The sequence below is a fragment of the Erpetoichthys calabaricus genome, chromosome 1, assembly GCF_900747795.2.
Source record: "Erpetoichthys calabaricus chromosome 1, fErpCal1.3, whole genome shotgun sequence".
Lineage (NCBI taxonomy): Eukaryota > Metazoa > Chordata > Cladistia > Polypteriformes > Polypteridae > Erpetoichthys > Erpetoichthys calabaricus.
The window spans coordinates 189,270,216-189,297,501 of NC_041394.2; the positions used below are offsets into that span (position 1 = coordinate 189,270,216).

Here is a 27,286-nt window from a genome sequence, read left to right on the forward strand (position 1 = left end):
ATAATAATTTTTAACCATCTTTATTAATTGTGTTATTTTGGGAATACATAGAAACTACTTTTTCTGCTTTTAAATGACTCCTATAATGCTGGTATTGTTCTGCGATATTTCAGGTGAGGAAGACAGAGTTTACGGGGTAAGGTAGTCTGATTTACTAATCATTGTGGCCGACAGTGGCAACACCTTGCATGTTGCTCAGTATGTACATATAAGAATTTTGCAGCATTTTAGCTGTGACAATAACAACCCTATACATCTGTAAAGAAATGCACATGATACCTAAGTATATTCCTGCAAAACAACAGAACTGTTTATATAGAAGTCACAATGTCAACAATTTTCTTTCTTTAACCAAAACCACCTTCTTGATATTAATCACTACTGTATTTGCCTAACTGTGATATATTTCCACTCATAATCACTACCATAAAAAACCTTAATATTAACTTTGAAAAACATTTGTGTGATTTTTCTACACAAATGCAACTGGTATACATAACACATAAAATATTTTTATATTTTTACTCTTAATATTTTTGCAGATCACAGTTTCTTAAAGTATGTTAATGATGTTATGTTATCTTAACCTGCATGTAGTTCTCTCTTCAGCAAGAAAATATAATATTTTTACTCTATAATCAGCTCATTTATTTCAGTTTTGAAATCAGCAGTATACCTGTAAATGTTACATTTTTGTGTTTCTTACTTTTAATGAGCTTTTGGAGATTTACAATAATGTTATAGATAAAAAAGCATTAGTTTATCATTCATTTTTCATTTCAATTATCACTGATGTTTTTCCGTGACATGGTAACACATTTCTCTATAACACCAGGCAGCTTGATTGCTTCAGAAGACGTCCAGTAACAAATGCTGTCCAAACAAAGTACTCAATATAGGTTTTCTCATTTTATTATACTGTAGTTTATTTTGCAAAACATACTTGTAAAACACTGAATATTGAATGTCTGGCCGATCCTTAAACATGCTGGAGAGTGAATACATTTATATCTAAGTACTTCTTTGTTTCTTCATTCTTTATAATTGATTTTCTCTACAAAAGTATTGAGCTGACCTGGTAGACTTTTCTTAAGCCAGATATTCTATGGAAGGATCACAGCCTATTTTCATATCAAACTGTGTTATACGACTGCTTTGATCAGGTGCCTCATTCTTTTCCACTGCCACAATGGCTACAAATAAACAAAAGTCACATATTGTACACAGGATGTAGAAAGCAATAACAAATGCTTGATTTTCCTGTAAAACCATATTTTACATTATAACTGTGCAGAGGTGCTCAAAGGAATTTTGCACTGTGTTACTTTCATTTAGCAGTGTGTGAAGACGATGCAGACATTGGTAACTGAACTAATGAGTAACAGCTCACTGCAGTGGATGGTCAGTGGATGTTTAGCAGTTCTTTATATACTGATGACTTAAAATTCATCTCTTAAATCTTCTGGGCTGCTAAGCAGAGAACAGCAATGTGGAAACAAGTAAATAAGAGGCTATTAAGGGTTTTATTATTGAAAGATATACAAATCTGTATTAGTGTGATAATCACAATACAACAAGAATATGAAATACCAACCTCAACCTGTACCAGATACATTTTGGGGAGCATTTGATTATTATTTACATATTGTATACATACCCTTTCTAAATGCAGAGCTGGAGTCAACTTGGTAGTATAAGGTAAGGGTGAGTACTATTGAGGGCACCAGTCTATGACAGGGGGCATTACTTGTACATGCACAGACCCATATCCTTTCATTCACTCATATCAGGTCAGTTTAGAGTTATCGATTAGTCTACCATGTACATCATTGGAATATGGGAAGGAAAATCGGAGTATGTGATGAAAATATAAGGTGAGAAGATGAGAACAAACATAAGCCACATGGTTGTAACATTTTATGGTTTTACAAACTAAGGTTTTTCAGTAGGAGTTTTCTATTTTGAACATAATGTGTTATTCAGATTATTAAAATGATGGATACAATAAAAGATTAATTAGCATACACCAGTTAGCACATTTCTTACCTTTTGCCTCTGCTGAACATTGCTCATTGTATCTGGTTGAAATTCAAGTTTGTCTGTCCGACACAACTTCCAGTACAGAATTATGATAATGATGACAACCACAATCACTGGTACTACTACACCAACAATAATCCACAGGTTGTTGTTTTGCGTTTCAGTTGAGGGAACTTCAGTTTTTTCCACAGCTGTCAAAGCAACAAAACATATGTGAACATATATTTTAAAATAGCTTTACTGAACATATTCATTTTAGTTGTCTTTTATTCTTAACCTTAAATTCAAAATATATTGAATAAGAAGGAATAAGAAATTACAGATAGATAGACAGATAGAGAGACAGACAGACAGACAGATAGACACTTAACAGGTGGAGTGAATGAGGTTGATTAACTTGCTATAATAGTACCTGTCAAAGCATCAGATATATTAGGCAGCAAGTCAGTTCTTGAAGGTATTGTGTTGAAAGCGGGAAAAATGGGCAAGTGTTGGGATCTGAGCAACACTGACAAGGGACAAATTGTGAGAGCATCTCCGAAATGGCAGGTCTTGTGTGGTGTCCTCAATATGCAATCATTAGTACCTACCAAAAGTGGTCAAAGGAAGAACAACTGGTGAACCAGCGACAGGGTCATGGGAGCCCAAAGGTCACTGATACGCATGGGGAGGAAAGGCTAGCCTATTTGGTCCGATCCCACAGAATAGCAACTGTAGCACAAATTGTTAAAAGATGTAATGCTGGCCATTACAGAAAGGTGTCCGAACACACAGTGCATCGTAGCTTGCTGCGTAGCCCCAGACCAGTCAGAGTGCCTATGCTGACTTCTGTCCATCACAGAATGCACCTACAATGGGCATGTGGGCATCAGACCTGGACCATGGAGCAACTGAAAAAGGTGGCCTGGTCTGATGAATGATGTATTCTTTTTAATAATATGGACAGCCTAGTGCATGTGGGTCATTCACCTGGGGAAGAGATGTCAGCAGAATGCACTATGGGAAGAAAGCAGACCAGTGGAAGCAGAGTCATGCTCAGAGCAATGTTCCACGGGGAAACCATGGGTCCTACCATTCATGTGGATGTTACTTTGACACATACCACCTACCTAAAGATTGTTACAGACCACATACACCCCTTCATGGCAACGGTATTCCCAAATGGCAGTGGCCTCTTTCAACAAAATAATGTGTGTTGCCACACGATAAAAATTGTTAGGAATAGTTTAAAGAACATGACAAAGAGCTTTAAGTGTTTTCTTGGCCCCCAAGTTTCCCAGATCTCAATCTGATCAAGCAATTGTGGGATGTGCTGAAAAAACAAGTCCAATCCATGGAGGCCCCACCTCATAAATTACAAGACACGAAGGATCTGCTTCTAAAATCTTGGTGCCAGATACCACAGGACACCAACAGAGAGCTGTTTTGGCAACACAAAGGGGACCAACACAATATTAGGCAGGTAGTTTTAATGTTGTGGCTGTTTGGTGTTAAATATTTTATTATAACAAACAACAACCACCCTCTCAAACACACACCAGTATAATTAAAAACTTGTGACATGGATAAAGATAAAACAAGCAGTAACAGTCACAGCAAGGCATTATGCAGGCCTATTGCATTCAAAGCCCAGCCTAGGCACTGTCCTTAGGTTGGCAGCATGTTCTCCCTGACTCTATATGGGTTCTGCTTGGGTAATTTGGTTTCCAACAGGTTACTCATTGATTCTAAGTTATTCCATTATAAGTGTGAGTCAGTTGGGCAGCTGAAAGAGCAGGGGCTGGTTCCTGTTGTGAGTAATACCGTAACTGATTTTCAATAAGATGATCAGAAAACTAAATGAAATTAACTGAATTATTTAAATTAACAACAGGTGCCTGTGTTCTGCATGGAGAAATTGCTACAAAATATGAAAATCCCTAAACATAAGATGAGGTAAATTCACCCATTCATTTGTCCATCTGCAATTAGATTGATACAGTACCCACATTAGCCAAATTCTAAACATAAAGGGAATTAACTAAACAGAGTATCTATGTAATTTATTCAAAGCCAATTCATTTGTTTGGTAAAAATCAATCTATAGAATTCAAAACCAAAACATAAGGTCAATCCTGTAGCTGTCTGTGCTGTGGAAGAAAATGTTATGTGTAAATAAAGTAACATTTTGTTCTTGAATTTCATTTAAAACACGAAAACCAAAAAAGCTGTTAAAATTGATCAGGATTAAATATATTTTTCAACTCATTATAAAAGTGACATTTAAAACTCACAAATGGATGAGACCAGTACTTTACATGTTCTGCTTTTGAGAAAAAACATTTCTTTTTCTTATTCTTTCCACACATAGATGTTATTTCTTGATTAAGTTTAAAAAACTGACTCCAAATATTCTTATAGGTCAAAACCTGATGACTTGAACTACTATAATTGTGATTATGTGGCTTTTACTGTTCAATCAATGTATTCCTAATTATTTGAAATGATAAATGGGAAGAGCCTCATGCTCGAGGATTGTGACTCCAAAGTCATGCATACAACAGTAAATTATGTTCAATGTTGGCTCTGAGGCTAGAGATCTGCACTGGCAATCGGAAGGTTGCCGGTTCGAATCCCGTCAATGCCAATAGGGACTCTGCTCTGTTGGGCCCTTAAGCAAGGCCCTTAACCTGCAATTGCTGAGCGCTTTGAGTAGTGAGAAAAGCGCTATATAAATGCAAAAAAAAAAAAAATTATTTATACATTTCTGCCGGAAAAAAAATGAAGTTCATTCACTTCAAATACCAGATGAGGAATGTTCCCTGCTTGTTTGGACTTGATCACATACCTCTTAACGCAGACAAGTACACAAAGCAAGGTTAACACACAAATATTCCTATTACAGAATTATTTTGACTTCTATATTTGATCACAAAAATCTGGATTGGAAGATAATCTTGCACTGTCGATACTTCAGTGTTACCAAGGTAAATCATTTAAAATAATTTTACAAAAAGAATGCAGTTTCCAAAGTGTAGAATATGAGTGAATACATGATGGAACTCAAATCTGAAAAATAATGCAGCCAGAGATTTCAGATATTTCAATACTGTACATTATGTTTGAGATTAGACAGCAGCGTGATCTTAAAATAAATTTAATTTGAAAAATAAAAATGAATTTTGTTTCAACTATCACAACTTCTTTATAACTAGAACACCAGTTGTTAAAAGAAACTTCAAATCATTAGTATGTATTACCAAAAGTTTCTTATAATGAAAGAGGATTAATCAAGTTGACTCTCCTGACAGCTGATTGCCTGTTTGAAGGTTACAATCGATCAAAACCCAAGCTACAAGAGTTGAAACTCCTTAAGGCATCAGTCAAATTAAACCTCTCTTTTATTTCTGCAAATTCCCAATACAAAGGGAGGATAACAAATTGTATACACTCACTGGTCACTTTAGGTACTCCTTTCAACTGCTTGTTAACACAAATATTCAATCAGCCAATCACATGGCAGCAACTCAATTCATTTAGGCATATAGACATTGTCAAGACGACCTGCTGAAGTTCAAACTGAGCATCAGAAAGGGGAAGAAAGGCGATTAAAAGATTTGGAATGTGGTGTGGTTGTTGGTGCTAGAAGGGCTGGTCTGAGTATTTCAGAAACTGCTGATCTACAAGAATGTTCACACACACCATCTCTAGCATTTACAGAGAATGTTCCGAAAAAGGGAAAGTGGTAGTTGTCTGGGTGAAAATACCTTGTTGATGCCAGAGGTCAAAGGAGAATGGCTAGACTGGTTCAAGCTGATAGAAAGGCAACAGTAACTCAAATAACCACTCTTTACAACTGACGTATGCAGTAGAGCCACTCATGTTAGCAAAGGACAGGCAACTGAAGCTACAATTCACATGGACTCACCAAAATTGGACAACAGACGATTTCTGCTGCGACATTCAGAAGGTATGGTCAGAATTTGGAGTCAACAACATGAAAGCATGGATCCATCCTTCCTTGTATCAACAGTTAAGGCTGGTGGTGGTGGTGTAATGGTGTGAAGGATATTTACTTGGCACACTTTGGGCCCCTTAGTACCTACTTAGTCTTGTCATCTACATTTTAATGTCATTCCATTGCTCAGTTTTTTAAATAGTAGACAAAGCATTGCTAGTAAATATATTCCACCAAATACAGCTTTCTGTTGTGTTTCCAGTTCTCCATGCATCCATTCCTCATTCATACATACACCTATACATTTTTGAAGCATTTCCTTTACATCATTGTGAGAGTAAAGTGTAGAAGTAAATTAAATTCTAAGACATTCATTTAATAAAATATTGTGACAGGTTTGCAAGAACAATTTGGTAAATATATTAACATGTCAAATCTTACAACAGTATATAAAGTGGAAAATGTGTTTTAGTTCCACCAATTTAGCTGTTAGGCAATGGTGAAAGGTCATTCAATTCTTTTCATTTTGTGGCCCTTGCCTGCCTGGGACGCCTCTACGCTGGAAGGACGGGGAGGAAGGGAAGGAGCGTATCCAGAGCATTAACTCCTCTAAAGCACTAGGTGGCAGCCCCCCTGGGTTGCAGTGGTGCCTTGGACTCCCACAGGGCTTCATGTGAGCTGGAGTTTGGTGCAGCCCTGTTGGGTTCCGTGGGCGCCGCCAGGGGGTGCTGTAACTGCTGTTGAGCCACACCCGGAAGTGCTGCTGGAAATACGTCAACGAACACCTGGAACACTTCTGGGTGCCTTATAAAAGGAGCCAGCAGCCACTACTCTGGGAGCCAGAGTCGGGAGGAAGAGGATGAAGCTTGCTGGAGGAGGAGTGGAGGCAAAGAAAGAAAGAGAAAGGACGAAGAAGAAGTAAAGTGTCTTTTGTCTATGTGACTGTGCTGTACACATGGAAAACAGGGGAAAGCGTTTCCCACGGGAAAAAGAGAAATATAAAAAACGTGTGTGCTGAACTTGTGTCCTGCATCTGTCTTTGTCGGGGTCGGAGTGGCTGGTGCACCCCCTGCTGGTCCACAATTTGTATACTTAAAATGGGAAGATGCTGTGTAGGCTGGGCATTAACTTATAACACACACAATGAATGCACAGATAGCCACTATTAAAAATGGCTTATGAGATGTTTCCTTCAGACTGGTACATATCTTTAGACGGTCACACCCCCATGGGTCCGGCACAATTTTAAAATAAGGGCATAAATATCTGGCCTACAGTAGCCTTTATCAGACATAGTATTATTGGACTTACATCACACAGTATCAACAGGACACAATTGTCCTCTTTAACAAAAGTCTGAAGACAGTCACATTGCCTGTAAGTAGCCCAATTATTCAGTACTTTTTGATCATATCTGTTTATTATTGACCAAAAAAGGTAAATGAATACTCAAAAGGGAATACCACAACAAATGTCTGCTTAAAACCTCAAAATACAAAAGTAATGTAATGTTCTGTGTTGCAAACTGATATCTAAATCCTACAGCTAGTTCATATATGAGACTTGCATTCCTTCTTCAGCTCACCATGAGATACTTGTACTACAAAAATACAGTGACCATCCAACAGCAAACCATAACCAGCCCAAATCTAGACTGATTGTTTTAAACTGAAAGGGATTACTACCTTAATCAACAAGTACTAAAAAGTGAGAATGCTGGTATTTTCATAATGCATGAAATGCTCAAATTATATATATGATAAGATTCGATAACATCTAAGTCTATTAAAATGCATTCCTTAAACAGTATTATTTCACAATATCAGATTCTTATCAAATACTTCCCATCATTACCATCTTCTGGGATCTTGGCAAAAAAGCAAGCTTGTACTCATCTAAACTGTAATCTACCACATGGTCTGTAGGCACTTACGCTGAGCAAGCGTTCCTTGAACACGATAGCCAAGGACTATGGCGGCTTTCTGAAGGTCAATCCTGTTAATAAGACTGGAAGCTGTAGTAGCATGAAGTCTATGTCCATTTTGACCTTCCACAAAGTAAATCATCTCCAGGGGGTTGTCAGCTCCTTCAATCCTTGAAGTTCTCACAATCTAAATGAAGGAGATAAAATGATAATAGTTCTTAAAGAGATGTTAATGCAGTGGTATCAATTCCCATGAGTAAAGAATTATTAGAGTTAATTAAATGACAATAAAAAATGATCTGAAGCTCAATTAAGTGCTGTCATTTTCTAGTCATAGTTTGAGTCAGGGTGAGATATGAAACCGGTACATGGAAAACTGAAACTTGACATTAGGACAATTGCAGCTAAGAACAAACTACATTTGCAGCAGAGTAGAATCCATGTTTACTATTCTTATTTTAAAGCTAGACATTCTTAATACCTCTAAAAGTACAGAAATAATTGTCATGCTTACTCAAGCTTGATTCTGGCTATATCACTAGTAATAACTCAAATGTTGAGCTGCTTACAGTGGGCTTTTGACCTTATTATATGCCGAGAGAGTTTTCACATACGATTGTGCAGGCAATTTACATCCCATACAGACCAAACATACTTGGTAATAAGCAAACTCTCTACTGCCCATCCCAGCACTTTCATCACAGTTTCTAGGGACTTTAACCATATTTCACTTTCCTCCACCCTCACCAATTTTTACCAATTTGTGGACTGCACAACAAGAGAAAACACAACCCTGGGCTTGTTATATGCCAGCAATAAAGAGGCATATAACTCTGTTGCTTTGCCACCTTTAGGCCAATCAGACCATAATTTGGTACAGCTCATATCTGCATATAAACTCATTGTCCTTAGTTTGCCAAACACTACCAGGACCATGAAGAAATGGATGATGGAGGTTAAGGAGGCTCTGAAGGATGCCTTTGAAAACACTGATTGGGATATGCTTTGTGAATCATACGGCCAGGACATTGTGGTACTGAGCTACTATCACAGACTGCATCAATTTTTGTGTGGATAACACAGTCCCCACAGACAGTGTGATGTTTTCCCAGCAACAAGCCATGGATCAGGAAACACCTGAAAGCCCTACTGAATATGAAGAAGAGATGTGAAGATATATAAAGAAGAGAGTCTTCAGGTCTGGAGATAACAATGAAATGAAGAGGCACTACAGAAACAAACTTAAGCACAAGTTAAAACATCACAATATGAAGGAAGTGTGGAACTGGATGAGGACAATCACTGGCTTAAAATGCATGAACAAACGTATCACGAAAGGCCTGCCCCACAGGGCAAACCCTGGACACACTGGAAGCTGTTTTGAAAAAGAGGATGGTGGCAAAATTGCATGCCATCTTGAAAACTGCTCTCCACCCCCTCCAGGAGGCGCTCTCTCGGAATACTTTTAGCCAAAGGCTGGTTCTACCACATTGTGATAAGAAGCGTCTCTGGGGGTCTTATCTGCCCACTGCTATCAAAGAAAATCCTGGGATGAGACTTTTCTCTGAGATAATGTCAACTCCTGTGAGAGATAATTTTAGGTCCCGTGAGACGAGACTTTTTGCCAAGACATTTTGACAAGTCCCGCACTCCTCTCAAATATTTACAATCATGCCCATGGTCCAATCACTTCTCATTCGTGTGAATGCTATTGTCAGACACAGATCCTGTACTCTCAACTCCAAGCAGGGTGAAAAATAAAGAACAATAAGTAGAAGACAAAGTAGAACGTTGTAAAGAGGTTCAAAAATGTTGGCACGATACACAAACAGAGTAGGTTAGAGATTATGAAAGTACTCGAAAAAAATTCGAAAGTCTCAAAAACTTATAGAAAAGATTGCATTAGCGCTACCAAATGGAAATTATTACTCGGTGAAATAACGGAACAGTGAAAAGAGATAGAATACTGTATATGGACTTAGGTGATATGACAGAAGTATGTAGTTATTGTTCAGCTTTAAACTTTAAGTCGGAGACTTGTAGATCGTCTAATTCGTGTTGCCATCAGGGAAAAGTAGTGTTTCTTCCCAATGAAGAGGCGTATCCACAAGAATTAAAAGATTTGTTGTTTGGTGAAAGTGAAATCCACATACGCGAGCAGCAAAGATGCGAAGTGGCTGGTGTGTCCATGGTCCACTCACTTCTCATTCGTTTGAATGCTATTGTCAGACACAGTTCCTGCACTCTCAGCTCCAAGCGAGGTCAGAAATAAAAGACAAAGAGTAGAAGACAAAGAAGAATGTTATAAAGAGGTTCTAAAACGTGGGCACGATACACATGCAGAGCAGGTTAGAGATTATGAAAGTACTAAAACTTTAAAGTCCCAAAAAGCTTATAGTAAAGATAGCATTAGCACAAACAAACAGAAATTATTACTCGATGAAATAACGGAACAGTGAAAAAAGATCAAATATATGGACATAGGTGATAAGAGAGAAGTATGTAGATATTGTTTGGCTTTAAACTTTAAGTTGGAAAGTTGTAGATCGTCTAATTCGTGTTGCCATCAGGGAAAAGTACTGTTTCTTTCCAATGAAGAGGCCTATCCGCGAGAATCAAAAGATTTGTTGTTTGGTGAAAGTGAAATCCACATACGTGAGCAGCAGAGACGCGAAGTGGCTGCCGCGTAGCGTCGGCTGGGGGGTTGGCAAGCGAAGCAAGCAGATAAAAAACTGTAAAGTCAATGTTCAAGTTCAGTAACTCTAATGGGTGGCTTATACATGTATCTGTTATGGATGGGCATGATAAATATTCAGTTCACTTGGTATTCTAAATACAAAGTCAAAAAATCACATACAGTAGTATGTTTTGCAATACATGGCTCTAACTTCTATGCAATTAGTGTCTTTTGAAAGGTGCTACCTATATGTATGCTCTGCCTTCCACACAATTTTTCAGCGCAAAGTACTGAAGGCAGATTCTCCATACTTTTCTCTTGCACGTCCATCTGCACATTGTATTGCTGAACTTATGTTCCTTTGTTGTTAGCACTCAAGAATTCTGAGTGTTTAATACAAATTATTGACAGTAGAGTCTTGATAAACAATATAAAAATTTACAGGAAGAACCGAGATTGTATTTTCTACTTTACTGCATATGCACCTGGTCTGTCATGAGGAGAACACATTGAAAATACACAGAGAGTGCTCAGGAATTGTTTCAGAACTTTTCACTGAGTTATTATTGATTTACACTGTATGTTTTAGGTCATGTATTCTCCTAAGATAAGAATTTTGCATATATCCATATTATAGGGATGTTGTTGATGGAAGGGTGTCTGCTGATCCATGTAAATTAGGTGTTGCTACAAATATAATCAACTTGAGTGTTATATATTTATCTAAATCAATTATATAAATTAAATGGAGCATTCAGTCAATGACTGAACTTCACAGGACCATGTTTTTCATATTAACTGCCTAAGGAAATTTTGTACCTAACTGAAAAATGCACCATGAGTTAGTTGCTTGTAGTTCGATGATAAGGCTCTCATGGGGTACCACATCAAAAGTTTTCAAGGTAAATCATAAGTTCTACACCTATCAAAATTGTCCTGTTATTTTCTTTGAAATGAGAAGAAATTGGTAAGACAAACAGAATACAAGAGTGTCAGTAATAGTTCAATAGTGGGAGATAACTGATCATAACTGTCTGATGGAGTTGTATTATTGCATTACTGTAATGTTCTGTAATATATGCATCGTAACAATATTTTGAAAGTGATGAATAAATGGGAAAAATGATCTGCAAGGTTTTACTTTTGAGCACATAAGAAACATACCTGCAATGTGAACGGTCCAATCATCTGCTATAAGTAAGGTATACCAGACTAAAGTAGTGAATCTTTGGGCTGGATTTAAAGGTGAAGGTGCTAATTACAGTTCACAGTTAAATTGTACAAGCTCTGCTCCCTATAGTCTTCTTCTAATCTAGCTGTCTACAGAACAGAGACTGCAATCCATGTCTGGGCATCAGCATTCAATAATATCAATAATGGTACTTGGCGATTGCTGTTCAAGGTGAATCCGCGCCCCTCAGACTGAAAGGTCACCATGGAGGAGGACAAAGTAAACTAAAGTGAACTGCACAGCTGGTAACACAACAAGTATCAAAGAAATGTTTGTTTTTTTCTTTTTTCTTCCTTAAAATGACAAGGATACACTGTTTTGCAATACATATGTTATCTCAAGACACAGCTCTATACTCAATAACATTTTAGGCTTGAAAAATTGACATATTCGGTAGGTTTTAAGACTTTTTCTATCACCTATGGACCTATGTACCCTTCAGCTCCATTGCAAGTTGCAAGAACAGACAAGGAATATTTTTAAATTTACAAAAAATTATTCCTTTTGTACACAATTTTATGTGGCAGGTTCATACATACCATGACTATAAACATATCCTTTAATGTCTTTCTTATAAAAGGTTATGCCGTAGACTGGAAACAATAAAGATATTACTTACATTAAAGAAAAGACTTATATAAACACATCAGAAATCAAAAGAGTAATTACAAAACATTGCATTTGCAATTTGTATAAAATGTACAGTGTGTATCACAAAATTTAAGGCTATATGGCAGAAATGCTGTAATGTTCCTGTGTACTGCCAATGACAGTACTATTTCTGCCTCCTTCTAATGCCAAATATACTGCAATTGCAGTGAAGTACTGAAAAATCCAAATTGTATTTAAGATCAGATATTAAGCCACATTACACTGTGAGACCTGTTTTAGAAAAAAATAGGTGAACCTATGACCATCTTGATGCTCTTACATTTATCATTTGAACATACATAGCCTGTATTTTTCAAATGTCTGATTAGAAAAATGTAAATTCAACAAATCCTTCAGTGGTGAAGTTGACTTCACATCTACAGAGGGTCCACCTAATTCAAAAATGCCCACAGCACACATGATTATCAGGAATCGCCTAATTAAGTAACCAGAGCTGTTACTATGGTGAGGAAAACAAACCAACTGAGAAAAGCAATACTCCCCATGGACAGAATCCCAGTTCTTGCCAAGATTCAGACACTTTTTTAATTGTTTAGCATAGTATATTTTTGTTTTCCTTATGGTTTACTTATTACATTTTCTGATAAATTATCAAAGCACCCAGGAATTTTGTGGAAAAGTTGTCTGATTCAAATAGTATTATATTTCACCATTATAAAATTAACCCGGGCAGGTCACATCTTTCAAAACTCATTTACTTTGAAATTCAATTAAGGCTAATGTGCCCACATTATGGGTAATGTGGCACAGTGAGTACTTATGCCACTACATAGTGTTTACACCACACTCTTGTTGGGATGCCTTATGTTGTTCAAGCCTTATGTTCTACAGTACAAGCAAGAATCAGACTAGGTCAAACATTAGGTGGCAATATCCAAGGTCTCAGGAAAAAAAGTGGCTATGAAAACCTTAGAATACGAAAGTAAATGAATACAAGTTACAGGGAAACAAAAAAAAAGAACAACATGGGGCTCAGCCAAAAACTGAGCACCACTTGACTTACATTTACAAAGTCCATGAAATCGTGAGATTAAATAAATGCAGAAGATCTCCTTTAAGTCTCTTTCTTCCTGTTTAATGTGTATAACACAAGTACAAAATTTTTAGGTCATATATTGTAGTACAACAAATAATCAGTCTTCATAAAAATGGTTAAACTGTAGGCTTAAAATAATTTTATTAAATGCAGCTAAGAATACTAAGGTAAGATTCCCCTGAACAGGTCTAGGCATCTACATCAAGATATTTCCAGCTTAATCACCTCCTGCAACAGTTAACAATGGAATAAGGACAGATGCCACTTTCATGTTTTGTGAGGAATTTCACAGTTCAGTTACGCTTTTATTTAAATGATTTTGTATTTTCATTTGGTATAACTCCTTCTTCTCACATTATATGTTTTTGTTTTACTGTAGTTTCTTGATTTCACTTTTATGATTTTTATATAAAAATGTTTCCAATAAATACAAATATCTTTTCAGTAATAAAATCATTAATTCACGGTATACTTATATAGTATAACACAACTGGAATTATATTTACAGTGTATGTACTGTATAAGTAATGGAGAAATTATTACCAAGGGGGGTTTACCTTACCTTACCTTAAATGTTTAAACAACATTAAGTGCATTTGCTATTGTGTGCATTTTTCCTACATGTCATTGTCAGTATACACCTATTGCTGCTCTGTTTTCCCTCACCTATCCCGATTACATGAACAGAAAATATATTTTCAACTCGGAAATTGAATTTTGCCACTATACAGTAACTAAATGAGACTTTTTTTCTTTTTCTCTCGTTTGTAACATCTCTATTGTTATTTGTAGAACACATTAAGCTGTAATTCTGTGTGAAAATGTGCCATATAAATTGTTGTTGTAGCAGAAGTAGTACAAAGTAGCATTGTGAAGTGCAACCAACATCCAACATGTTATCACTCTCCAGCTCGAAGATAAACAAGAATGTACTAAAATACAGAACTTTATTTTACTTGCCAGAAAACACAAATGTGCTTACCTGATGTACTCCTTGACTCCTCTTTTTAAGCTCTCATTAACTGAAATCTTGTGTAAAATTCTCTCAGAAAAATACCAGTAATCTTTAACCAAACATTTTTGTTATTGTTATTATTCTGGTCAACCTCTTTAAGTTTTTCTAGGCTCAAGAACTATAGGGAGCCCATAAAAAATCTAAACCTATTAAAGCCCATCATCACTTTCAGACACAAGTGTCCAGAGAGTTCCTGGGGACTCTATGCAGGTAGGAATGACTGGGAGTGAGACTGATGTGACGCTGGAGTTAACTGCCTTTCCCTTTACCCCTTTAGAACAGAGGTAGAAAACTGAGAGAAGTATGGTGTCACCACCTCACCTGAAGTCCTGTCTCTTTCACTGCAGCTAGTATTAAAACCACTAAAGACTGGAAGTCAGTAGTGACCCAGCATCTAAGCACCATGTATCTGTGTCCTGGAAGCTCTTGTGCCAGGTTGAGAGAGGCACTATTATAACCTTATTATCTTTTATTTTTTGTTTTCCTTTTAGAAAATATTGTGATTAAACTGTGCCATGAACACCAACTCCTGGGCTCTGCCATGGACAACAACACTTCATCTTTGTTCCACTGTTATATATTTTACCCTACATACTAGGTTCAGTGGTCTGGAATTATAGGGTGAACTTTAAGGCTTTAAGGCTCTGCCTCCTGATTGTCCCAGGCAAGCTCTAGAAATTTTCTGGTTTCCCTGATCTATCCATGTTTAACCCAGTGTAAATGAGTGTGGGTGTGTATGTAAGCCTAATGCGTATGAACTGATATCCAGCACAGAATATGTTGGTGTTGCTTTTCACCTACTGATGCTGGAACAATGTTGAGGGACAGTGGTTTAAATTACAAACCTGTCACCATCAATGTGGAGTTTGCAGATTCACTCTGTATCTGCTTGGGCATTCTCTAGATCAGGGGTCTCCAACAGGTCGCTCATGAGCTACCGGTAGCTCGCAACCTCTTTCCAAGTAGCTCTCCAAGAGGATTTATGAATCCAACATAAATTTGAAAACTTGATTAGTCAAATTAGGGGTGGGCGATCTTTCCAAAAAATCATATCACTATCCACAATCAGAACTGCAATCTGTCTTTTCAGTGTGGCATACACTTAAGAGAATATCCGTACTCAAACTCATCAAGACCTAACATTTTTTTTTTTTTTATATTTTATTAATTTTTATTGGAATCATTCCATACAAATAGATCAATTTATAACCAAACAAATTAAAGACAAATCAAACCCCACCCCTGAGAAGGAGAGCTTAGCTAAAGGAAAATTGCTTAGGGCTTTTTAATAAGACAACAATAAGCAAAGGAAAGAGAGAAATAAATATATATGTAAATAAGAGATGGAGAAGGGAATTAAATGTGGTAATAGTTATTTCTCTTATTCTAAAAAAATATTGATCAGATCCTGCTAGGTTTTAAAAAAATTTTGTACAGATACTCTAACTGAGAATTTGATTTTTTCCAATTTCAAATAATATAAAACATCGGTTTCCTTCCCACTGACTTATCAGAGGAGAGTTAGGATTCTTCCAATTTAACAGAATAAGTCTGCGTGCCAAAAGTGTAGTGAATGCAATCACCGTTTGCTTGTCCTTTTCCACTTCAAGTCCATCTGGAAGAACACCGAACACAACTGTTAGTGGGTTAGGAGGGATTGTGATCCCAAGGCTGTCTGAAAGGCACTTGAAAATTTTTGTCCAAAAATGATGTTAGTTTGGTGCAGGCCCAAAACATGTGACCCAGTGAGGCAGGAGCTTGGTTGCAGCGTTCGCAGGTTGGATCTTGCCCTGGAAACATTTTGGACAGTTTTAAGCGAGACAGATGAGCTCGATATATAATTTTTAGTTGAATAATTCTATGCTTTGCACATATGGAGCTCGAGTGAATTCTCTGCTTTGCTACCTTCCACTCCTTTTCTGATATATTGATTAAGAGATCTTCTTCCCAATGTCCTTTCAGATCTTTGAAAGGTAGGGACTCTAATAGGATTTTATATATTACGGAAATAGTGTTTGATTCCTCTGCGTTGAGCAGTATTTTTTCCAGCATTGTGGAGGGTGCGAGGTGGGGAAAATCGGGCAATTTCTGTTTAACAAAATTTCTAATTTGAAGATAGTGAAAGAAATGTGTAGCTGGGAGGTTGAATTTTGAACGTAATTGTTCAAAAGATGCAAATATGTTGTCTATATAAAGATCTCTGAGCATTTTAATCCCAAAACTTTTCCAGGTATTAAAAACTGGATATGTTTGCGAGGGTTGAAAGAGGTGGTTTTCTTGCAAAGGTGCCACCGATAAAAGATTTTCTATCTTAAAATGCTTTCTAAGTTGGTTCCATATTCAAAGTGAGTAAAGCACAATTGGGTTATTAGTATATTTGCGATAACTTGCATTAATTGGAGAGCAGAGCAGGGAGTATAAAGAAGTGCTACAGGATTTTATTTCTATTACGGACCAGGCCTGTGTATGTTCATTTACTTGTGTCCAGGTTTTTATGGCTTGTATGTTTGCTGCCCAGTAATAAAACTGAAAATTAGGTAGAGCCATGCCACCTTCTGCCTGAGGTCTTTGTAGGGTTGCTCTTCGGATACGTGGGTGTTTTGAGTTCCAAATGAATGAGGTTATTGTTGAATCTAATTGCTTAAAAAATAATTTATTGATATATATTGGAATGTTTTGAAATAAAAAAAGAAGTTTAGGAAGGATATTCATCTTAACAACGTTAATTCTTCAACGTTAAAGTTAACACTATATTTTAAATATCAAACAATGTTGAATTCAATTGTTCTCTCGTTCACTAGCTAAGCGGAGTTAAGGAACATGCCCCGAAGATGGCAAGTGAGTGAGGAAGGCCCCTCCCCCCGGCCTGCTGTGTGGATCTCGGATTTGCGCAAATAAATCGGTACTGCAAGCGAACTATGATACATAGCGAAATGAGAAAAGTCGCAAAATCAACCAGAATGTTCAAGGAAATTGTAGAAAAAAACTCAATCTAAATCCATTAAGTAGTTCTCTTGTGAAAAGCAGACAGACATACAGACAGAGAGACATTGGATTTTATATATTATATATTAGTAAACCTTCAAAATAATGTGCAGTTAAAGTCTCAACAGCATTCTCAGCATTTCTGGAGCTTAGTAGAGCCAGATAACTATAAGAATTTTCACCAAGCAGCTCTGAAAATGTCTACTTTGTTTGGGTCTACATACCTCTTTGAGTCTGCCTTTTGACATAAATGTCATGAAATCAAAGTTCAGAACAAGACTAACGGATGAGCATTTAAATGACTCCATAAGAGTGAACCTAAGTGGCTACACTCCACCATACACCTCTCTTGTTGACTCCATGCAGTGCCAGTCATCTCATTAACTAAAAAACACATCACACATGCAACTGGACACGTGAATACTCTTGTGAAGTGAAACAGTGATATGGAATAAAATAACAAATGAATAAGTAATATCTATGTATTTGGAATTGCATTGTTTTGTTTTGACAGCATTCATGTTTTAATTCAATAGTGTGAGATACACTAGAAAATGCGTACAGACATCAAAATGCACTTGCAGGTGAACTAAATATTTTTTGTGATGTTTTAATGCAAAATGTGAGTTGTGGACACCAACATTTGTAAATGTTCAGACAAAACAAGCTTATTCAGGTTGTTTGGGTTGAAATAAGCTATGAGAATAGAAGTAGCTCTCTGCCATTTTCAATTTGTAAAAGTAGCTTTAGATATTCAGTTTCTTTTTTCTTCAGTTTTTCTTTTTGGAACTGGCCCAATGTGAGTGTGTGGACGGAAATGGATCTGCCAAAGATTGGCACTCAGTCTAGGATTGATTTCTGTCTTGAAGCTCACAAAACTTTATTGAAAAAAACAGTTTTGAGAAATTGACATTCCTGAAAGGTTTTGTCAGGTGATGGGTGTGCTAAATAAGAATTTTCATGAATAAATGACAGCATCATGAGCGCCAAAAATCATTTCCATAAAGACAGCATACGGTACAAGACTTCTCTTTCCTAGGACATACTGTGCCAAGAAGCAATCTGACTAATTGCCTATAAATTATTTAGCATAGCAAAAAATGGCTGTATATTCAGAAAGGATTCTATTATAGTTTATTCAAATTATTTTATAATCAACTTACTTTTTCTAACATACAAATAAATCAATTAAAACATTTAACATTACATAACATAGTTTATTGCTTATCCAAAAACCTCACTATCTATATTCTTGTGAAAAGGGTCCAGCAATCTACATAGGTGAAACAGGAGGCAGTTTTCAGATCTTTTCTGGAAACATGCATGAGCTGTCAAGATCAAAGGCCTCACTAAGTCCACTGTGAAATGCTTTGTATCCCTTCACATACCCATGCTGATCTTTCTATTTGCGTTCTTTCATTGGTTTTTAAAGGCACTTTTAAACAAAAAAAAAAACAGGACAAGATAACCTTCTCAAATTTAGCTCACAAATTTCAATTCCATTGAACAACTGACTAACCTTTCTCCCTTAAAGGCTGCCTTTCAAATCTGCTGTGCCTCTTTGATTCTTTCATCTCCCCTTGATTTGTGCCCAAATTCGAATCTTATATATCTATTTGTTTTCTTTTTTAGGCACATTCCTGATGAAGGCTAAGTACCTAAAAGGATGTGTCTCTAAATTTCTGCCCGTGGAAATAACAGTATATCCATATAAGCTTTACCTAATTCCCCTTCATCAATAAACCAGACAAGATAGCAATTTCTGTCTATTGGCTGCAGAATTTCTGTTCACCTGTTCAGCAATGTTGTGACAAAAATAGCTGTGATCTAATATTCCAGGTGAACTGTTAACATTTATATCTAAAACACTGTAGGTATTGTAATTTTGGTTGCTCATAAATTAAAAAAAATAGCAATGTCAAAATTTACATTGAATGGCATGCTATGGCTCTTAAAACAAGGGCTACTGCCTGATAAAAACTTAAATGAAATTCACAACTGATTTCTATTACTGTCATACACTATGATTGTAAACGGCTTAATCTCAAACAATACATAAACAGACTCATTTGCTATTGACTTTGCCTCTGCTGTGTTTTTTACTTGGAAGATGCAAGAGCTGGCAGTTACCTGATCACCCATGCTGTAAAAGGATGGTTTCCCTTTCTGCTTGTATTTCTTAACAGTTGACTGTTAGTGCATATGCATACCTAAATCTAACAGTGTACAGTATGGCATTTATAGAGAAACACATCAAGAAATAAAATGTAAACTGAACGAAAAAAATACAATCCAGCTTGTTAAGAGCTACTTATTTTGATAAAATGATGTGTTAAAAAGTGTAAAAAATATAATAAATACAAAAAAGAAATCAAAGATGCATGATCCTTTAATTGCTTATCATTTACAAGCTGAATGAAAAGCAATGCCTAAAATAACTTAAACACACAAGCATATTTTTCAGTCAACGCAAATAGCACACTGAAATTTTTAATTGAATGATTTGTAAAATAATGAATGGATGGTTAAAACCTATTTTTCATGGAGCTCAATTACGGTTTTCTAAAACAGCCTTAATTTATCATGTGATGAACTCCTGAAGTTTCTGATAATTGATATGCTGTCCTTACTTCTTTTTAATGCAAACAGCAGTTCAAACTGACATTTTTCAATCGAAACCTCCCAGTGGATAGACCCGTTGCCATCGTTACAAACCAATTGTCCCTTAATTATGCCACTGTGCCGGCAGGTGCTGGAAGAAGGCATAATGCATGCAATTCATTCAAAAGCTAGTAGAGCCCTGGCAGAAAAGAGATTTCAAGCGGAAACTAATAAATGAAAGGGTGATTTAAAAAGACCCTGCTATAACAGTGTGTCAATACACAAGATACTTTTTAACATTCAGTTCATATTGTATCAAACTCATCTGCACTACAAAGGATAGCACTACTAACATAATATTTCTGAAATTTAAAGGTGATGCTTATTTAATAACATTTACAGTAAGTCAAACAGGTGTTTGAAATAGTAATTATTATTTGGTGTATTTGGAACCTGTGTGACCGAAGACCACCAGCCTTCATGTATGTCATACAAGGTGCCTAACGGAGGCTGGCAGCAGGAAGGTGAAGCCACTCTTTGAGGTAGGGAAATGGTTCAGCCTGGGTGAACTCAAAAATGTCTGGCAGCGTGAGACAGAGAAAGAGAGAGAGCGTATGGTGTATTCATGGTTTACAGCAACATCAAAATCAATTAATAAATCCATGTATAAGTAATAAAACACCTCTCAATGTAAGCTTCATGACAATGTAAGAGGTTTACAATGTAGTGTAACACAGCTCAAGGCATTACAAGTGACATACTGTAGTAATATTACCACTGATACAATTGATGGGGCAGGACTTTATTACTGTATTTGCAATGACATTTTTAATGAGCTTCTCCCTAAATCGGTTAAAATGTAAACAAATTTATGTTGTACCTCAGTTCAGGCTTATTACTGCTGTCCCCCCAAAAAATGAGGATTAGGATGTACTTCAGACTAAAGCATCCTCCTCTGCCATAAACACCTTTCAATTCACCTCCTGCTTATCCCAGCTGGATGTTAGATGTGATCTCCAGCCACCAGTAGAGGTCTCAAATATGGGATTTTTATCGTCTTTATGAATATTAAGTTGTCCTTTTATTAGGGACAACTTTTTTGCCAGCCAGGCAACTAGCTACCATACACAGAAAATACAACACTGATAAATTTTCTGTCTGTACTTAAACACTTTATTTAATTTTGGATCATAAATGAGGAAAATAGAAAAAAGTCAAATAGTTCATTTTTTCAAGAATTGAGCATACATCAAATACACAGTGTAACGTAACGGACAGCCGGGATTCTTACATGGCTGGGCCGCCTCCATAATGGAAGGACTGGGGGAAGGTGCGTGCATGGGGCAATACCTCCCCTGGGGTGACAAAGGGCGTGTTACAGTGTCACAGGTTTGGAGCATGGAAGCTCAACCCTGCTGGGGCCCATGGCCACCGCCAGGGGGTGCATGGAGAGCGGCTGAGCCCTCCTCTGCAGGGCTGCTGCCACACCCGGAAGTGCAGCCGGAAGGAGATTGTGGAATATAAAAGGAGCTAGCTGCCATAACTCAGACAGCCAGAGTTGGGAGGTGGTGGACAATGCTTGCCGGAGAGGGAGTGGAGGTGGAAAGACTGAATGAGAGAGGAAGAGATAGAAAAGGATTGTCCTTTATATTATACTGTGCTGTGTAGTGGGGAGCAAAGGAAAAGCGGTTTCCCACTTAAAATAAATGGGTGCTGTGTGGCAAGACTGGGCTCTGTGTCTTTCGTGTTCGGGTTTGAGGAGCTGTACACCCCCTGGTGGTTCAAAACATCTTAAGATTTTTGAGGAAAGACAGAAAAATACTTTATCTTTAAAAAAAAAATCTTTATTACCGTGTGTGCATAACAGAGTGAATTGCATAGAGGCCTAAACAAAGCAGAGCACAGCACGACACACACCTTTGACTCCTCTGCACTCAGTTAGACACTGCTTCTCCTCTAAGCAACACTGAACCCATGAAGGAAGTGTAGTATTAGATAAATGCACACATCACATGAAATAGTTTCATGAGTAAAAGAATTTTCTCAAATGAGTGCCATTTTACAAAGTCATGGCTAAGCGACTGTACACATCTTGAATGTCAAATTTCTATTGAGGGGAATTCAAGAGCTACGTACTGGCTGTTAAGAGTGAAAACAGTATGAAATAGAACAACTCTTTTATTTCAATCAGCTCATTATATGAAAGTCTTTCTTGAAAAAAGTGGCCAGGCTAAAAAGAAAATGGGACAGAGACTCATCAGACATAAATTAAGGTATACAGCAGTGATCATGGCATTAAAAAAAAAGAAAAATGCAAACAGATATTTTGAAACATAACCAGGTAATGTTTTTTATTTAATTTTATTTTTGCTAAATTAGAACAATGCTATATGAAGACACAAACAATTCAATCATAAATAAAACCAGTGCAACATATAAAGGATATATTAATAAACAATCAATACTTAAAACCCAATTCTACCCAATGTTGAGAGCCATTTGATACCAAAAAAACCATTAAATGACTTATACATGATTAAAACACCAGAAGCTAAACTGAAATGTAGGTAAGAGCCCAAGCAGACTTCTTTTAGAATAAATTTGATAAATTCTTGCCAAGTTTTGAAAAAGACTATGCACTATTCCACTATTCATTGTTTTTTGGTACACTGTACTAATCCTCGAAGGGAACTTGTCTTTTCACATGACCTTTCACTGTTCCATGCAAATCAAATTTTTTTTTTCTGCTTTTAGATAAAATGCAAAATTATTTTCCCATAAAGTTCTGAAACATGCATTAGTTTTCCATTTAAACAAAATCAGTCAGCATGCTAACAGTGAAGTGTAGGTGATCGCTGTGAGTTTATCGCTAGATAGTTTAATCCCATCCAATGTTACTCTCAACTCTGCTATAGAAGGATTAGGAATAATTGTAACACACTACCTGAGAGGTAACCAACACATTGCCCAAAATAGTCTTAAATTAGGGCATCAAAAGTCATCTTCTCCACATAAAAGAACTTACAGAACAAAAAGAATTTCAATATATGTATATGTGTAAGATGTGGGAAAAAAGATCTTTAGTATCTGTCTTGAGAAATAGGTAAGCAGAAGAAAGTAAACCTTGCCTTAATGGTGTGGGTCATCCCAAAAAATGAATCTCCAATAAGCAGCCTAAGTATTTGAGAAAAAAATAATACCAATGTGTGCAACAGATATATGAGAAGCTGGTTCATAATATAAGGCAAGAATAGAAGGAGTGCGGACATTAAGCAGTAAGAGAAACAAACAGATGATGTCTCATATATAGATAAGGAGCTAAAGACCTGTTCAGCTGGAAACACAATAATTCAGTGCTTCTGATTGTCCAGGTTGTTATTGTGCATGTAAGTTGACGGAATACTTATGTTTCAAAAAATTATACAAATGTTCTGCTGTGATAAACAGTAAATCATTACTTTTGATAAATACTCTAATTTGTAGAATGGAATTCACATAGGCACTTACTGGAACTCTGGAAGGCTACTGCTCAGAAAAGAATAGAGATTGTGTTAGGATAAACAGATTCATGCAGTAACAAAGAGTAAAACATGTCTAACAGCAAATGACTACAAACCTTTAAATGTCACTGCTAAATAACAAATATATGCATGTCAATAACTTTCCTTTGTGGAAACCTAGACCTGTGTATTAAGGCATTAAATTAAATGTGCATCGTAAAACTGTAAATGTCTATTAAGAATAAATTCATTGTGTAAAGCTGAAGACACTTTGAAAATGAAACATGCTCTAAAGTATAAAAATATGCTTACATTATATTACTGAGACCTGTTAACTAAACAGAAATAGTTCAGAACGTATCTTTTGTTTAATTTTCCATCTGTTCGTTTTACCTGCACACTGTTGTTTCCAACATTTGTAGCACGCTTCCAGCGGCCAACTGGCAACAAAACGTCTTCGAGCAGCAAAGCCAACTTGCGTTCCATTTCTGCTTGAAATGTTTTCTCTAGAAGTCTGTGCTCAAGTACTCCAAGCAAAACTAGAAACAAGAGAGATGTGTGACTATTGCTTAAATAAGAAATAAAACAAATAGCAATGAATAGCAGTAATTCATTTCCTGAACCACCTCATTTCTATACAAGGTTATGGCGGACCTCAGCCTATCCCTGCTGAACTGAGGTACAAGAACCAACTCCAGATGCAAACATACTCACGCATATGAGTTCAATATAGTGTTGCCAATCAATCTAACATGCATATCATTGGAGTGTGGAGGCAATCTAAATTACTAGAAGAAAACCAAGGAAAACATTTGAAGGACATGACAATAGCCAAGTCCGCAGTCAGCCAGAACTCCATATCCATGAATAAGCAATACTAAATACTTTCCTTCCATGCTGCCAATAAATAAATTAAACTTTTAACAAACACATCGACATAAGCACTCAAAAAGGTTAAATTAAAGTCAATTTTGGGGTCAGCACTATGGAAGAGTGAATAGCTAGCATTTTCTGTTCTGTTATTTCATTTTTCTCTCACATCCACAAAGAAGCATTAATTATGTTAATTTCTAATTCCAATCTGTGGATGTGTACAAAAGTGGACTCTGCAAATGACTGGTGCCCTGTTCAGGATTCTGTGCTGTTGGGATAGGCTCTGGCCCCAAACTACCCTGGAGAGTATACAGTGAATATCATACCTCATAGATATGGGAGAGTTCTATTTTGTGACAGGGGACCATCACCAGGAGTCTCTACATTTCAAAATAAAACACTAAACAGTCCAAGGAGGCGGAGGAGGCTGAGAGAATGTGCTGATTACAGCTCGCTGCCACACCCACCACACAACAAACCACCTGGATTAGGACCCGAGTGCAGCCATGCAAGAGATGACACCTCAGCACCACACTGGAACAGTGTGAGGTTTTTTTTACAGTGGCTGGAGTGCCAATCCTGCCACCAACCCCCAAGTTTCCCCTGCCATGGTCCAAAGATATATTAAAATCAAGCTGGTTTATAGGTTTATATTGTCAATGCTGTTGCTTGTACAGAATACAGTGAAATCCTTACTTGCATGTGTTAATCATCAGGCAACAAGCCTCCACTCTCCAGCGCCAATATTAGAGAGGATAACAACCTAACCTTGAAACTTCACTCTTGTTGTTCACTGCTTCAGTAGCTTTCAGTTCAATGCCTTAGTCACTACAGGCAATACTACTAAACGATAATACACACTTAGATTTGCTTCTATTAAACTATTCTATCTTTTTTCTAGTTTTCTAGAAGCAGCATCATTCCAGTTAAGTAAAGCTGTTTATTTCAAACAAAAAGGCAGAACACAGAGATAGAGCATCCAAGACCTGCTGCCCCACCAGTCCTAAATCTACAGGTTGATCCTCTGCCTATAATGTGAGTGGTCAACAAACTGTCTAACTGACTTTCCATTCAATATGTGCAGTGCAATTCTACACCACTACCTATAAAAGGCTTTAGGCGAGTAGTCTTGAATGGCACCAGAAGCCCTTGAGTCTGCATCTGCTCACAAAAGTATGCAGTCACCTTGCCCTTTTAGCTATCTGCCTTCAACAAATAACCAGAAGGCTTTTTATTGTCCCAGAGAAATTGTACTGGCTTCTATCTAGCTGGTCTTACTCTTTCTAAGTGGTTCTTCCAGAGCATTCTCTGCTTGGCTAATCTCAGGCGACAGGGCAGGGTAAAAATACAGCTTCTGGGCTGCATGCTCTTCACACAGGGTGATACAGTGTTACCTGACAGTCTGGAGTATTTCATGAAAGTCTCTTACTAGTCCATAGTTGCTTGGCTGAATTTCTTCAAAGCCACCAATTCTGTATGAATGGATAGACTAGCATGCCCCAGTTTATCAACTCCATCACATAAAAGTTCTTTCCTCTTCCTAGTGTGGAATTTTATTTAATGTCTTTTTCAGAAATATGGAGTGTATTTCACTAAAATCAGATATCAATAAAAGAAAAACAAAAATGATATAGAATATTTATATAAACTAATAAACAGTTAAACAACCATTGCTTATTTGAGAGAACTGGTGTGGTGCTGAGATGTCGCCTGCTGCATGGCAGCACTCGGATGGGGTTGCCAACCAGGATCCTGTTTCTTCGTGTGGGTGGTAAGGGAGCACGCTGTACCAGTGCATGCTCCCCGACCTGACCTGAAATGGCTTATTTGAGACAGATTCAAAGTGTGAGATTTAATAGGCTATGCTCGCCACAGTGTAGCATTAATAATCAGTCATAGTACTAAAGGACAAAGAAATGAGTAGTAACAGCTATTTATTGAGGCTTCCAATCCCAAAATGTTATACTGTATTTTCGATTCATTGTCCATTGTTTAGACAAGAATTCTGCCATTTAGTTCTCAGTCACATGATTACTCTGCCAATTAAAAAGAAAAAGCATGAAATCTGTTATTCATGCTTACATGATAACATATTCTAAAGTACAATTAAGGGTTAAACTGCATACTTAATGTGTATTAGGTAACCCAATATAATTCTGCTTTACAAATATGGTATGCTACATTTATTTATGCATGTATTGAGTAGTGCTTAGAACAAAATGAAAGATAATGTAAATTTAATAACAATAGGGAAATTGGGAGGTCAAGGGCACATTAGGAAATCAGCACAAATGAAAAGGCTTCTCATGAATATATAACCAGAGAAAAGCTGTATGGTATAAAGTGATATGTATGCTGTACATTTTTGCTGCCTTTTAAGATAATGTTAGGTGTTTTTACATTGTGCTTTGCAAATAAACCCCATCCATAAATGAACTATTATGTAAAATGAACATGTTTTTCCATTTTTGATTTCCTCCCACATCCCAGAGACATGGGCCCAAGTAGGTATTTTGATATATGCATTATTAAGCCTTTCAATGGATTGATACTCATCCAGAATTAGGCTCTGCCTTCTGCTAGTGCTATGGAGACAGGCTCCAGCTCCTAGTGGCCCTGAAATTGTAATAAGCAGATGAATTAAACTGAAAAAGTGGTAGGAAATTTGAGTACAAAGTGAATATATGTGAACATATCTAAAAATATTTTAAAATGTTTAAACAAGATAACTATTTTTCCTATTTTCTGGTTATTAGCAGTCTTCTTGTCTTTTGACTTATTCAGGAGATTTCTGG

At 36.8% G+C, this 27,286-nt stretch overlaps 1 protein-coding gene across 2 annotated transcripts in view; it reads right to left on the reverse strand.

Moving 5' to 3' along the window:
* The window catches only part of LOC114658262 (UPF0606 protein KIAA1549-like), a 244,856-nt gene that overhangs the window by 68,143 nt on the left and 149,427 nt on the right, over positions 1–27,286 (reverse strand). For both annotated transcript variants that reach the window (XM_051935299.1, XM_028810434.2), the window contains exons 8-10: positions 24,012–24,157; positions 7,911–8,088; positions 2,047–2,231 (exon numbers count right to left, since the gene is read on the reverse strand). In XM_051935299.1, the coding sequence (XP_051791259.1) occupies positions 2,047–2,231; positions 7,911–8,088; positions 24,012–24,157 (509 nt within the window). The remainder of the gene's footprint in view (positions 1–2,046; positions 2,232–7,910; positions 8,089–24,011; positions 24,158–27,286) is intronic.